General features: G+C 39.6%; 1 protein-coding gene and 1 long non-coding RNA gene across 5 annotated transcripts in view; one reads left to right on the plus strand and one right to left on the minus strand.

Moving 5' to 3' along the window:
- Positions 1-14458, plus strand: part of LOC115009608 (NT-3 growth factor receptor-like) — a 162135-nt gene that overhangs the window by 34018 nt on the left and 113659 nt on the right. For all 4 annotated transcript variants that reach the window (XM_029433728.1, XM_029433731.1, XM_029433729.1 and 1 more), the window contains exon 3: positions 3827-3898. In XM_029433728.1, coding sequence (XP_029289588.1) covers positions 3827-3898 — 72 coding nt within the window. The remainder of the gene's footprint in view (positions 1-3826; positions 3899-14458) is intronic.
- On the minus strand, positions 6170-7744 carry LOC115009609 (uncharacterized). The gene is made up of 3 exons (XR_003832382.1): positions 7630-7744; positions 7493-7527; positions 6170-6248 (listed from the first exon to the last, which is right to left on the minus strand). It is a non-coding gene; the product is annotated as an uncharacterized LOC115009609 (long non-coding RNA).

A 14458-nucleotide genomic window follows, 5' to 3' on the forward strand; every position in this document is an offset into this window, starting at 1 on the left:
GGCGTAAATGGGCCATTAATTAAGTGGCACTCTCACACCGCCACCCAACCATGCACTCGTCGCCGCAAGGCCTGATTTGGTGTGAATGCAGCCTTTTAGCATTTTTATCCAACACAAAGCGTACAAACAGAAATCCTAATTTTACCTAGCCCTGATTGTGTCAGGGCTAGGTGTCTCATTTTAGAATTACTGTCCACTTTGCTTCCAATCACGCCAGGTTTTTGCAATTAAGCAGGAACATCAAATCAACATCAGCAGGGTTACCTCTTTACAATCAGAGGGGCGGCTGGTGTCAGTTAAACAAGGTCAGGTGTTTTGAGGACTCAGGCCCTGTTTCCAGATTACAATTATTCCCAGAATTTGAGAGCGTTTTCTAACACACGATTCCCAAAAGTAGCACTTAGAAGTTAGTGTACATGCACACTGTTAAGAGCTTCTTAACATTGACTGTCTGAGGTTGCACTTTAAAGTAACTTGGTGGATTTAACACTTCATGTGCACTGTGGCATACATTAAAACTTCAATCACAAAGCATAATGGCTGTAAACGATTCAACAGAAAATTATCATTTCAATACTCGAGATCATTGAGGGTAAAAATGTAGTTTGATGTTCAGTCAATACTTTCATTAATATGGATATCAGCCATCAGTGTCATTTCAACCAGAAGAGATGAATACATTAAGCAGTAAGTAAAGATCCTTTACTTTGATTCTGCTAAACAAAAGAGAGAAAGAAAGAAGAAAGGACATCCAGAAGCCTCCACGTTTCTTCATCACATGATGCCAGTGGCAGCCTGACAGGATACTATTAACTGTAAGATGTAAATCAGTCAATGGATACACATGAAGTGGACAGTTTGGTGCATATGAAGAAGTGATCAGTGGTCATGATAAAAGTATAGAGTTGATGCGATTCAATGAATAAAACAATAATGTGAGTTCACAGCTATGCTAAAGCTCTGAGTCTGCACATAGGCACGTTGGTGCTTTGAGCTAAATGCTAGGATGCTAAAATGCTCACAGTGACAATGCTGACGTCCTGATATTTAGCAGGTATAGTGTTAACCATTTTCACCACCTTAGTTTAGCATATTCACAAGCTAACATTTACTACATTTCTGCTGAGGCTGATAAATGTCATTAGGTCTGCATGTATTTGGTCACAAACAGTAGTATAATAGTATTATATAGTATCTAGAGTCCATATGACCGTACATACGTTCGTCTGTCCAATTCTTTTTAAAGCAATATATCAGGAACGCATCAACGTCACAGTGACCTCACAAAGTCATGACTCAAGAAATCATGTGCTAATTATGACAATTTCATACAAATATCAATAGGATAAAATGATGAAGCGATGGCATTTTGGACAGACATGGATGTAAACTGCAGCTTCACTGATTGGCAGAGGCATACATCCCAGAGGCGGTAATTCTTGTAAAGTCTATCTTAATACAACACTCACATGAGACACAATCAGAAATCCTTTATTCGTCCCACAACAGGGAAATGTACCTTCTTACAGCAAGAGAACATATGAAGTAAAGTGGCGAGTACACAATAATTAAATAGATAAAGATAAAAATAAGAACAATAAGTAAGTATGGTTGATAAAAAAGTTATAAAAAGTGAATATTGCACATGGCAGTGATAATTGCACGACAGTGGTGGAATAGTCTTTATGGTGGCTGTTATCATTTCTCCTGTTCATACCGGCCAAAAAGAGAAGCCTATCCTGTATCTTGCAATGTGCATACAGTCAATAAGGTTAACCAATGATGAGAACATGAACTATTAAGTGTTGAGCTAAAGCTAATATGAGGATTCAGTGTTCTCAGTCACTGTTGGAAAAATATTCTTAATAACACCACGAAGTCAGGATCCAAATCAAATGTAATAAATATTCTTGCAAGAGGGAGCTGAGTTTATACATACAAAAGATGATCAAACTCACACACGTACGCTTGTAAGACTGCCGTGTGCTGACTCCTCTGCGATATATATAGACAAAGATCAAAGGAAAGAACTGATTCAGATCAGTTCTTTCTTGGTTTATTGCTTGTTTACAGTAAAGACAGATGTGCTGATCAATCAACTGAGGAATGTTCTTTGATTGATCTATAGTTCAGCAGCAGTTCACACCCCTGTCCCCTGCTATGGCTAAACACTCAGTATCTGTATTTTTCCCATCAGTTACCCAAAGCAAGCAGGCTTTGTTGTAAGTTACGGTCCTGTTAGTGTTCTATTCCCTCTTTGTTTCCCCTGACGGTGTTCCTGTAGTAACACAGGGGAACAGTGTTGTGCCTTAGAGACTGTAACTTTGGAAATTATCTGAAAAGTTATTGGAGAAGATACAGCTTTTGTGTTTTTTGAATGTGTTCCAGTGATAGCTTAAACAGCAAATGAGTACTGTAGAGGAAGAGGACGAGGAAGAAACAGAAGACGCACGTTGCATTGATTCTGAACACATTGCAAATCTGTGGAATGGCTCCAAATCTCCAGCTGGCCACAGACACTGGCTCCTCTCCCACTTACAACTAGCTTATTAAAAGTGAGCTGCAGGTTCCTCTGCAGCTTCATTTTCACTTTCATATCCAAATAAGCTATTGTGGGAGATACAGAGTGCACTAATTGGCAACTGTTGGTTAACTGACAGACTCATTTATAGTCTTCTTTCTCCACTCAAAATATAGCTCAGTGATTTGGTTTTGGTCTTACTGTAAACAAATTCAATATCTGATAAATTCAAAACGACTAAATTCAAAGTCTAATGGTTGTAAGACCTGTATAAAGCTAGTGGGCTTATCTACGTACTCTTGCTCTTCCTTTACCTATCCATCCCTCCCTTTGTCCTCACCAGCTTATTACTATTGAACACAACTCTGTAGGAGCAGATGACCACCTGTCCTTCAGCTACATCAAGCTGTAATGAGATTGAGAGGCAGTAGATTTTAATTGAATTTGATGTAATAGGGTTAAGAGTTAAAACTGCGGAGTTGCACTTAAAGAGAAAGTGAAAGGGAATGGGCGACACTCAGAGGAAGGAAATCCATTCTGTTCCGTCCCAAAGTGTTCTGATAGCTGATATCATGTCTTCTGACAGTCCGACTTAGTGGTGGATTAACGGCCTTCTCCCATAATGTGTTATTGAACTTCGATAGAGTTTGGGGACTCACAGATAAAAAGAATGGTCAGGATTGTAGCAGCAGAGGCCAAGGTGTGCCAAACTTTAAAGGTATAGTTTGTATATGTTATGAAGTGAGGTTGTGTGAGGTACTTCTCTATAGCCAGTGCTATAGACACTACCTACAAGAGAAGCAGACCAGAGTACCAGCAGGAAGCTAAGCAATGTACTGCTGTGTGTTTGCTATATTTAGAATATGTTCACCGCTTTCACTGTTGCTGATCTACCGCTGCCTCGATCGGATAGTAACCATTTCAAAGAGGATTTTAATCAGTTACCTTTTAAAAATGATCATTTAACTGTAATGATATGTACTGTAGACTAAATTATGTTCAATGTACTTTGTTTTCATTTTGGGTCTGGCTATAACTGTGGAAACTCTTACCTTCATAATGTTCCTTCAGACAGCTTTGGATCCTAATTTACGTGTTTTATTCAAGTTTTTACTTTTTCTTTAAACAATCTGAGTATCTGAGGCACTTGTTATGATAGCAAATCTTTCTTTCTTTCTTTATTTGGTGATTGTTCCTGTGACTTTCTTCTCCTCTAACTGACAATACTGTAATTAAAAGTGATAAAGCTGACACTTATTCCCTGTCCTGTGTGTGTGTGTGTGTGTGTGTGTCTGTTTGTTATAGAACTATAACAAGGAGCAACCTGCATGTGATCCAGGCTCGTGTTTTCTCCAAGAACCCCCACCTGCGTTACATGTGAGTACACACTCCAAGGCAAACATCAACAATATGCATGCACACACTAATACACAAGTGCACACTGTCACTTATGTCTGTTCTTGAGGACAAACGTCCTGCATATGTACTGGAAAAGAACACACACACACACACACACACACACACACACACACACACACACACACACACACACACACACACACACACACACACACACACAGCAATAATAATGAAAATAATGATTCAATTTAGAAGCATTCCTTTTGTGGGTTGAGGACAAAGCCATGATGCTGTCAGCAATGTGACTTTAATTCCGTACTAATGCTTGAGATAAATGGACACTAGAGAGTATTTGCAATAGGCAGAAATAATATTAAAAATGCAGTTGGATCATGCTTTAGAGTTACTGAAGAATAGGATATTTATTCAATCTATAACCTGGAAGCAGAGGAATTCTTATTATATTAATGATGAGGTAACATGTTAATGAGAATGGTTGTATTTAGTATGATCAAATGGTGACTTCATGAAGTCATGTAGTCAATCACACTTACAGTGCACTTCGTATTGCACTACAGCAGCAGGGCTGAGACCTTCTGACTCTCAGTCCCTGATATGGCTCAAACTCCAGAAACACATCTACCAAAACCTAGCTCAATAATGTCCTTCCTTCTCACCACATCTTCCTGTCTGTCCTGTCACTTACACTTCCATAGTCCCTAAGCCAGACTTGACAAAGAAGACATGAAACAGCTGTTTCCAATCAGCATGACTAGTGAAATGGTGTTGACATGTACAATACAGACATGTGACATAAAAGCCACACATGCTAATTCTTCATCCTTCCTGGGTTCCTGGTATTAATTAAAAAGCTACAAATCAAACACATATTTCTTCTTTCTTTAAGAGTCATTTTATGATGAAGGTCGTCTTATATTGGCCAACATGGTTATAAAGATGTGTGTGATGTTAGAAAGTTAATATTAGCAAAACATATTGTCAGTCTGCAGCTTTAGTTCAAAAGTAATTACAATTACTAATGTCATATTTCTTCATATGAAGATAAAAATGCTTTGTGTGAGAGGTGAGGTGGAGGGTTGGTGATTAATCACATTAGACGTGAATCACTTTCACAATGAGAGGGAAATCGGTTTAGTTGAGCTGTGTGTAGAGGAGCATCACTGAGGTGGAGAGGATCCTTCAAATAGCCGACCAGAAAATCTGTCTGCCCAAATTATCATCATGAATTTCAGTTATTTTAAGCAGCATTAGCCCTGCTATAACTATAGAGTCACTCATCTACTGCCAGAGATTTTTATTCATACATTTGATTCACTCTGTAGTATATTTTGGATTTTGATTGTGTCACACTGTATACATGTAGGTGTTCGTCTTATTTTGTCCACCCCTTTACATCATTTCATGTAGATAGTAATCTACTTATTGTGTTTGTTAGTTTGGTTTGGTTAGACTCCTGCTAAAGCCATAACTATCACATGTATTACACATTATATATTTAACAAAGTACTTATAGTAGTACTATATGCATATGTAATACTACTGTCTACCTATTAATCCATCTTCAAAGGCGACTGCTGGTCTTTTCACCATATACTGACTTTTTTTGATCAAACAATTCCCATGTATTTTCTATGTTAAAATGAATGGAATATGGCTCCATATGAGCAGGGTTGTCAACCTCCGCTGGGTTTTACTCTTTGAAACATTGTCTGTATGTGTGAGCTTCTCAGTGAAAGCCATTTCCAAAATGCTGCTACTGCTGAATCTAGACCCTAAAGTCTTTCCTTTGTTTTCTGGACTACTCATGAAGTCTGTCTTTCCCCTCTGTGTATCCCTCCTCCTCCTTCTCCTTTTATCTTCACCCTCCCCTTGCACTGTTCCTCCTGTCTCTCTTCATTTCTTAAGTCTGAAGTCAAAGTGGCCTGTAAGTGATGAAGCAATGTATGCATAGTTGTATGTGTGCAGAAAAGGCCCACAGTGGTGCTATGAGAGACCATCAGCTCACCATCTGTGTGATGTAACCGTATGTTATCGTGCAAGGAACGCTATCCTCAGCAGATGTGTTACGAGTCCTCTAATATCTTAAATGGCTCCTCAAACAGTGGTGAGTGACTTCTTTATGGAGCATAAAAGTGACATTTGTTCCAAAATGTGTGTCAAAGGCATTCAGAGTTGCCAGATTTTTGTGAATGAAGCACAGAGTGTGTCTGTGACCAGATCTGCTTACGATTTTGACCAACAGTTGCTGGATTGAATATTTATTTGTACCAAGGCCATGTGCAGACTGACAGTACCGCGACATTTGTTTCAATGTGACCATCATGTTGGCGGGTTCAAGGTCAAGGTTCTAGAAAACAAAACAAAAATAGTTGAACCAGACTCAAACACAAATCAGACGCAAATCAAATATATAGGATATACTATATACCAGGGATGGGCAACAGTTGGAGCTCCGCGAGGGGTGGGGGGTGCCGTCGGAGCTCCGGGGGGGGGGGCCTTCTGCCAGTGAGGACACACCTTTTGTGGCCCTCCCTATCCTCAAAGTTGCCCATCCCTGCTGTATACATTGGATACCATCATTTTAAAAGTGTTTGTATAATCAACAAATAGTAATAATCTCTTACTGATTCACCTATTAGAGCATGGTTAACTAAAATCTTCATGAATATTTAGTTGTAGTTATATCACATTAAAACACAGACGGTGATCACAGAATGCAGGTTTACCAGCTCATTAGAGCGCCTGGCTGTTTCTGTACTGAAGCTTCTCTAGACTTTACTTTTCGGGGAGAAACATCAGGGAGGGTCTTTTTTAAAGTCTTCTCATGCTGGATTTACATTTTATTTTAGCTTTCCTAGGTGACATTTAATGAAAAAGTTGTACATGAAAGGATTGATTGTGTCTATGCCACAGCTCAGAAAAGGTGTTTCAACAAGTGCCATCACATCCTGAGCCAGAGCTGTTGTGGGTTTACCTGTGCAAAGCTCACATTAAACTGCAACACATGAACTGCACCACTGTTGCAATAGGACAAGGTACTATGAAGCGCTACGATTGTATGTGCTCAGAATTACATTTCCTTAGTGTTTCTATGCTGCACAGATTAATGTTCCTCTCCACTTACCTATACTGCAGGCAGAGGCAACATTTGTCAGGGCTGCCCTTGTGTATAAGTAAGTAAGCAGTGTTCAAGGTGAGGTGGCCCATAAACCACGACTTAATCAGCTGCTTCAGTGTGGTAGCTTTAATGGAGCACTGCAGCCAGCAGGGACTTATACCAACACATGCTTACATGTTACCACAGCACGCTGAATAATACCTTATCGAGGGCATAACGGGTCATTTGCATGATCTTCACCGAGACAGTATATTGAAAAGGACCTTACACAAGAATACAGACTAGAAATGTTTTATTTATTTTTTACAAGTAGAGTAAAATCTCAGAAATGTTCATCTTGAAGAAAAATAGAATTATTGTTGTCATATGTAGTGGTGTTGTCTGCAGGCCAAGAATGTTGCATTTAGTTAAAAAAAAAAGAAGCTTTCAATACAAGGCAGTCATCCACAGTACAGATTCCAAAAGACATATACCTTGTCACGCAGCGTGTTTGGACCCAAATGCAGCACTGAAAACCAGGAACAGTTTGTAATGATGTTTCATTTCAGAGCTCAGCAGGTACAGGGCAGGACAGATAATCAGCACAAATGTGAACAAACAGCAGACCAACCAGTAGGGGACAGGCAGAAGGTAGGTCATGGCCAGGCAGAGGATCAGGAATCAGACAAGACAGGCAGGTCAGAGGCAGGAAATCAGTTCTGCACAAAGTGCTGCAGAGTCTTGCGTGAATCAAAGAACAATCTGGCCATAAGTGGGTGCGCAGAAGAGGCTTAAATACTGGATTAATTGAAGATGAGATACAGCTGGAGCCCAGGTGAGCTGATGAGATGGGAGTGGAACAATACAGAGAAGCAGCAGGTAAGGAGAGAAGCAGACTGTGACACACCCTTTAAAACACGATTCATTGGAAAACATACACTATATGGACAACAGTGTTGGGCCATCTACACATTACACCTACAGGAGCCTTTATAACATATAACATAACATTCCAAATTCATAGGCATTAATATCAAGTTGGTCCCCCTTTGCAGCTATAACAGCTTCCAATCTTCTGGGAAGGCTTTCTACAACATTTTGCAACGTGTCTGTGGGAATGTTTGCCCGTTCATCCAGAAGAGCATTAGTGAGGACAGACACTGATGTTGGACGAGAAGGCCTGGCTCGCAATCTCTGTTCTAGTTCATCCCAAAGGTGTTCAATGGGGTTGAGGTCAGAGCTCTGTGCAGGCCAGTCAAGTTCTTCCACAACAAACTCATCACACCATGCCTTTATGGACCTTGCTTTGTGCACTGGGGCACAAAACAGTCATGCTGGAACAGAGAAGGTTCTTCCCCAAACTGTTTCCACAAAGTTGGAAGCATAGAATTGTCTAAAATGACTTGGTAAGATGAAGCATTAAGATTTCCCTTCACTGGAACTAAGGGGCAGAGGCCAACCCCAGAAATACAACCCCATAGCATTATCCCGCCACCAAACTTTACAGTCAGGCAGGTAACGTTCTCCTGGCATTTGCCAAACCCGGACTCGTCCATCAGACAGCCAGATGGAGAAGCGTGATTCGTCACTCCACAGAACAACGTTTCCACTGCTCCAGAGTCCAGAGGCACCATGTTTTACAACACTCCATCCGACGCTTGCCATTTTGCTTGGTGTTGTAAGGCTTGCATCCAGCTGCTCGGCCATGGAAACCCATGTCATGAAGCTCCCGGCGCACAGTTTTGGTGCTGATATTAATGCCGAGTTGGTTTAGAACTCTGCAGTTATTGAGTCAGCAGAGCTTTGGTGACTTTTACGCACTACGCGCCTCAGCACTCGGCGACCCCACTCTGTAACTTTACGGGGTATGCCACTTCGTGGCTGAGGTTTCTAAACATTTCCACTTTGCAATAATACCACTTACAGTTGATCGTGGAATATCTAGGAGAGAAGGAATTTCACGAACTGACTTGTTGCAACGGTGCATCCTATTACAGCACCTGGTTCAAATTCAGTGAGCTCTTTAGAACGAGCAATTATTTCACACATGTTTGTAAAGGCAGGGTGGTGCTTGATGTTATACACCTATGGCAACGGGACTGAATAAAACACCTTAATTCAATGATTAAGACGAGTGGCCCAATACTTTTGTCCATATAGTGTATCTTTGATTACCAGCTGCAAAATATATAAACACAGTATTCAAGGTAACAGGTGACATCCATGTTAGATGTGAAATTTTCAATTTGCACCATCCAGTTTTAATTATTCAAATATATATTTTACACTTAGCTGAAAAAACATCATCTCTTATATACAGTTCCAGTGGTTATAGATTGAAGGTGTCAAAGCTGCGATGCCAACTCCAAAAGTAATTGCAGACATACTCAAATCCTGCATTTCAGAAAGTTTAAACACAAGTACGTTTACACTTAAATAGCAACTTAACTTCCGTTTTTAGCTTTGACATGCTCCATTAAAAGACATATACTCTGATCCTGTCTACAATTGTTCAGGATGTTATCTGTTAGAACAGAACACTTTACTGCAGCTGTTCAATGTTCAGTGAACAACCAGCAGGTAACATGTGGAGGAAAACTATACGCAACCTCACAATTCTACAACATGCTGCTTTTCTGTTACTGTTATTCTAGTGTCTGAATAGCATATTGTGAAGTTCCCTGTAACCACACTTTTGCTTGGTTATATAATTTTGCTTCACCAATCTCAACTTCCAACTCTAATCAACGGATAATATAATAAATTCCCTGTGAATACAATAACTCAAAAAAGTTAAGTGTTATTAATAACACCTACATAGGAACTACCATTGAAAAATCTCGATCCTGTTTCTAAGGGAGACGCCAGCCACCCGTCTGAGAAAACCCATTTTGGCCGCTTGTACCCGCGATCTGGTTAATATTTATAACAATTCAGTTTGGTAGAAATGCCAAAGTACAAGCAAGAACAGTAATGATATGTCACTTTTCATTAGTGCTGCTGTCATATGTGCAGCCTGTACAGTGTACACAAACAGACATCATTATTAATTTAGCATCTTATGACCTTCACCACAATGCATGTGCTGTAAAATATGCAACGCTCTGTGCTTAGCATCTCTGTCTCCCATGAAGAGATGATTATAATATAGCTTTGTATGACCGCAACCAATGTGATATTAATGCCTCTAAACCGACTGTGAAGAAAAATCATTTGCATCCCTTTATTAAAGGGTAAGGCACCCTCGGAGTCTGCTCGAGTCTTCTCTCCCAGAGAATTCAGCTGAGCCCAACCTTCACATCCCGCATACAAGCTCATTTTGAGCAGAAAAAATAGTTTTTACACACAGTATGTGTTATGTTGGAAAAAAACACATGAATTAACATCATGTGACAACAAAAATCCAACTTATTATATGTACAAAAACATGAACATGGAGTTGGTCTTTAAGTCGTTTACAGAAGAAGCGCTTCTCTTTAAAGCTAGAGGTTGAATCTGTATTAAAGCAGAATGCATGAGTGCATGGACTTGAAGTATTACACTGTTGTCATGGTGAATATAAAATACTACATGTAGTGAGCAACTGTGGAAACTGTGGCCAATCAGGGCTTTAACCAGCTCTACATAGGGGCGCCCATCTTAGTGCTGCTGAGACTTCCTCAACAGCAGGAAGTGGGCAGATGGTGTTTGTTTCTCTCTGTGAAGATGAAGATCTGTGTGTCTCTGTGTGCTGCTAGGAAACTTGGACGTTCTCAGTCCTCCTCAGTCCTCTTCAAACAGGGCCCTGCTTATTAAATGTAATATAAATTATGTTAAGGATATTAAAGATGTAAAAACACAAAATAAATTCTTACCTCTTCACTTTCTCCACATTTTGATTTAATTAATCACAACTTCATTTGAAAATAGATTAGGTTTATTTAATGAGTAGAGATGTTTCATTACATATTCTCAAACAGCCCAAATTGCTTAAACCTACAATGCAGTATTTTGTCTATGTTCATGATAAGATGAGCTAAAAAAGCATCTACATTTATTGTGATAGAAGCCATAATCAATATTTTCATATTAACAATAGCATGCTACAGAAAACACCTGCTAAAGGAGTGGTTCGTAGTAACAACATTATCTCCAACTCTGCACTTCCCCTCAGCTCTACACAGCTTCATAGTGACTTTCAGCTTTTTGTTTTTGTTTTCCTTCTCACAACTTCTCACTGCTCTCATAGTGTCCTTTTGTGGACAGACAGAGTCAGAGACTAGCTGGTGGACATGGTGAAACATTTAGCAGCTAAAGAGACAGCTATTTCCCTCAGGAGCTGGTGGAGACCAATCAATCTGTGTCGGCTGGATGTGTAAATAGCTGACTGCTAACAAGTTGTCATATCAAATTAGAAGCTGATAATATGTCAGTGTTGTGTTCTGGCTTGTACTTCCTGTGGTTGTTTAGTACATTTCTGCATTCATTAACATTAGCATTACCAGTGATCATTAGCATACCAAAGTAGGTGTATGTGCAGTGTTTTAACAATACACTGGTAAATGATTCATAAGGCCACAGTATGCACAGGGGTCACTGCAGGGCCACAACAGAGTCAATGTAAATATATACAAGCCCACAGTGCCAAACAGGGTTCTTATTAGTCAACTAGTTACAAATAATAACAGCTCAGTACAGTTCAACAGCACCAACATATGACCATACAGCTGAATTAGTTACTTTTAGAAACACAAACTAAACCTCAACTTGTTACTGCTGTATTACAGCGCAGGGATTTTAGCTAGGTGGACAAATGAGTGTACATATGGAAACACAAATGTTTCTGTGTAAAGTATCTTTTTAAAGTTTCTCAAAGTCACAATTGTTTACAGAGGGAGAGCTCAGTAAAAATGAACAACACAATGAGTGGACAACACATAACAAGTGTTAATTTGATTGACAAATGGAACAATCATAGACTTCACTGCGTCACACAGACAGAATGACTGACAGTTTTAATTACCGTGGCAACACCTGTCATTTCACAACCCAGTCAGCTGCTCTGAAAATAGCCCATGCTAATAAAGTGTGTGTGTGTGTGTGTGTGTGTCTGTGTGTGTGTGTGTGTGTGTGTGTGTGTGTGTGTGTATGTGCGTGTGTGTGTGTGTGAGAGAGAGACTGTGAGTGTGATGTTGTCCTCAGTGAGTTTCATCTGTAACAGTCATTACAGATAATAAGCATAAACACTCCTATAATGTATGAAGTATCAATAGTAAATGATGATGATAAAATATTTTTGTCAAATATGCAGGTTTTGGTCATGATGTACTCACATCAGAACATTTGTAGTTTACTCCTTTGTGAGGAACAGAGACTGCATCATGTGCTTCCACATGATGCAGTCATGTCAAGGCCATAGTACATGTTAAGTTTTACAGTAAATTAAGTCTTTTCTTAGCCTGAAATATATTAGCAGACCAACAGCAAACATTATCCAATCTGGTTCCCACTTTGGCATAACATGACAGCTGTGTTTATTAGTATGTTTCACAAAGTCAGATTTAAGTGTTGTCCAAATACATGGAGTAGATGGAAGTCTCGTGATATTCCCAGCTTGATTGGCTTAAACTATTTTGTAACAGTCCTGATCAATATGGAATGTGGGAGAACAAACCTGTATGAATAAAGAAAAGTGTAGTGGTTCAAACATTGAGCCATGTGGTACACCAACATTCAAGGAACAAAGAAAAGATCACCAGTTCAGCACTTTGAGGTTTTAAGTCATGATAAACGGCATTACAATGTGAACTGGTCAGTCCTCCACTTTGGTCAAAAATGAAATATCAATGAATATCAAATCAAATCAAATCAAATTTATTTATATTGTCCAATACCACAAATCACACACTTGTCTAATTTGTCCTGATTTAAGTCATTTTCAGAGTCATTTATTTGTGTTGGTAGATGGCAGACAGCTGTTCCAACATGGCAGGGGAGGGGTCAGAAAGCAGAAAAGTTCATATGAAATGATTTTCATTTGAAAATATTTAAGGCAAATGCAGTCAGTGCAGTTTGAGCTCAGTGCCCGGTGCTTCTCTGGCAACATTGATGGGTAATCAGAGACAAAACAGAGATAGTGTCTTTTTTGCTCTCTCCTCTCTTCCCTCCTGTCCTGAGAGGAATACTGATGAGGGCCATAATCTCAGCAGCTATGAATAATAAACATTGTTACATCACCAGCTGAAAGAAGAGGAGGGACACAGATGGAGCATGTGCGACCACAGCAGAGAGACAAACACAGATACAGGTTCACTACAGGAAAACTCATTGTCATTACCAACACTACTACCACTGCTACAACTTCACATACTACTACTGTTCAGGTCATTACAGGTCACTTAGCAAACGCTCTTATCTAGAGCGACTTACAGTGAACTAACTACAGGGACAGGGCAAGGTACTTAACTCAGGGTTAAGTACCAGTGCTCAGGGGCACAATGGTGGCAGCCCTGGTATTGAACTCACAACCATCTAGTGTTGTATTTTCAGACAGATGTTTAAACCCAGCTGAACTCTTCATACTGCTGCTAATACTTCTACATCTGCTACTACTGCCTCTGTTGTTAGTATTAGTCCTGTATTTAGTACTGTTACCACTAGCAGTACCTGTACATCTGTTGCTTCTGTTGTTAGTATTAGTCCTGTATTTAGTAATGTTAGCACTAGCAGTACCTGTACATCTGCTACTACTGCTTCTGTTGTTTGTAATAATTGAAACGGTTCAATGTTCGGTAACCTTTTTTATTGCATAATAATAGATTCACATTTCATTAATGCTATTCCCATTGAGCAGTGAGTCTACAGAAACATGAAACAGTAAACCTGGGGCATGTACTGAGGTAATGAAAGGATTAGATTAAAGGAGAAATAAGATGAAAAGACGAGATGAAAGAAACAATGGAAAAACTCTGCTCTAAGTCTCCAGAAGTACCTGGAGGATTTGGTGGGATTTACTCCAGAAACATATACATTCAACTCCTGCTTCCACTTGTGTTATAGGCCTACTCATAGCCTCTCCTGTGCTCACAACTCTTCTTCTTCTTCTTCTTCTTCTTCTTCTTCTTCTTCTTCTTCTTCTTCTTCTTCTTCTTCTTCTTCTTCTTCTTCTTCTTCTTCTTCTTCTTCTTCTTCTTCTTCTTCTTCTTCTTCTTTTTAATTTTTCCCTATCATGTAACAGCAACATATCTTGATAACTACCGGCCAGAATGTTGTTTTAGAAAAAGGATTCATACTGATGTAGTGAACTAAAGATGACATGTGTTTCCCTGCTGAGGGGCTACACTTGGCTTTTCCTGAACATATTACTATGACATTTGGTGGATACTGTTTGTGATCTTATTAACCTCAATGGTCTCGCAGGACCAATATTGTACTTTTAGCACCCCTATTGGTGTGGCCCTAAGAACAGTAGGCTTAAAGGG

The sequence above is a fragment of the Cottoperca gobio genome, chromosome 6 (assembly GCF_900634415.1).
Source record: "Cottoperca gobio chromosome 6, fCotGob3.1, whole genome shotgun sequence".
NCBI classification, from domain to species: domain Eukaryota; kingdom Metazoa; phylum Chordata; class Actinopteri; order Perciformes; family Bovichtidae; genus Cottoperca; species Cottoperca gobio.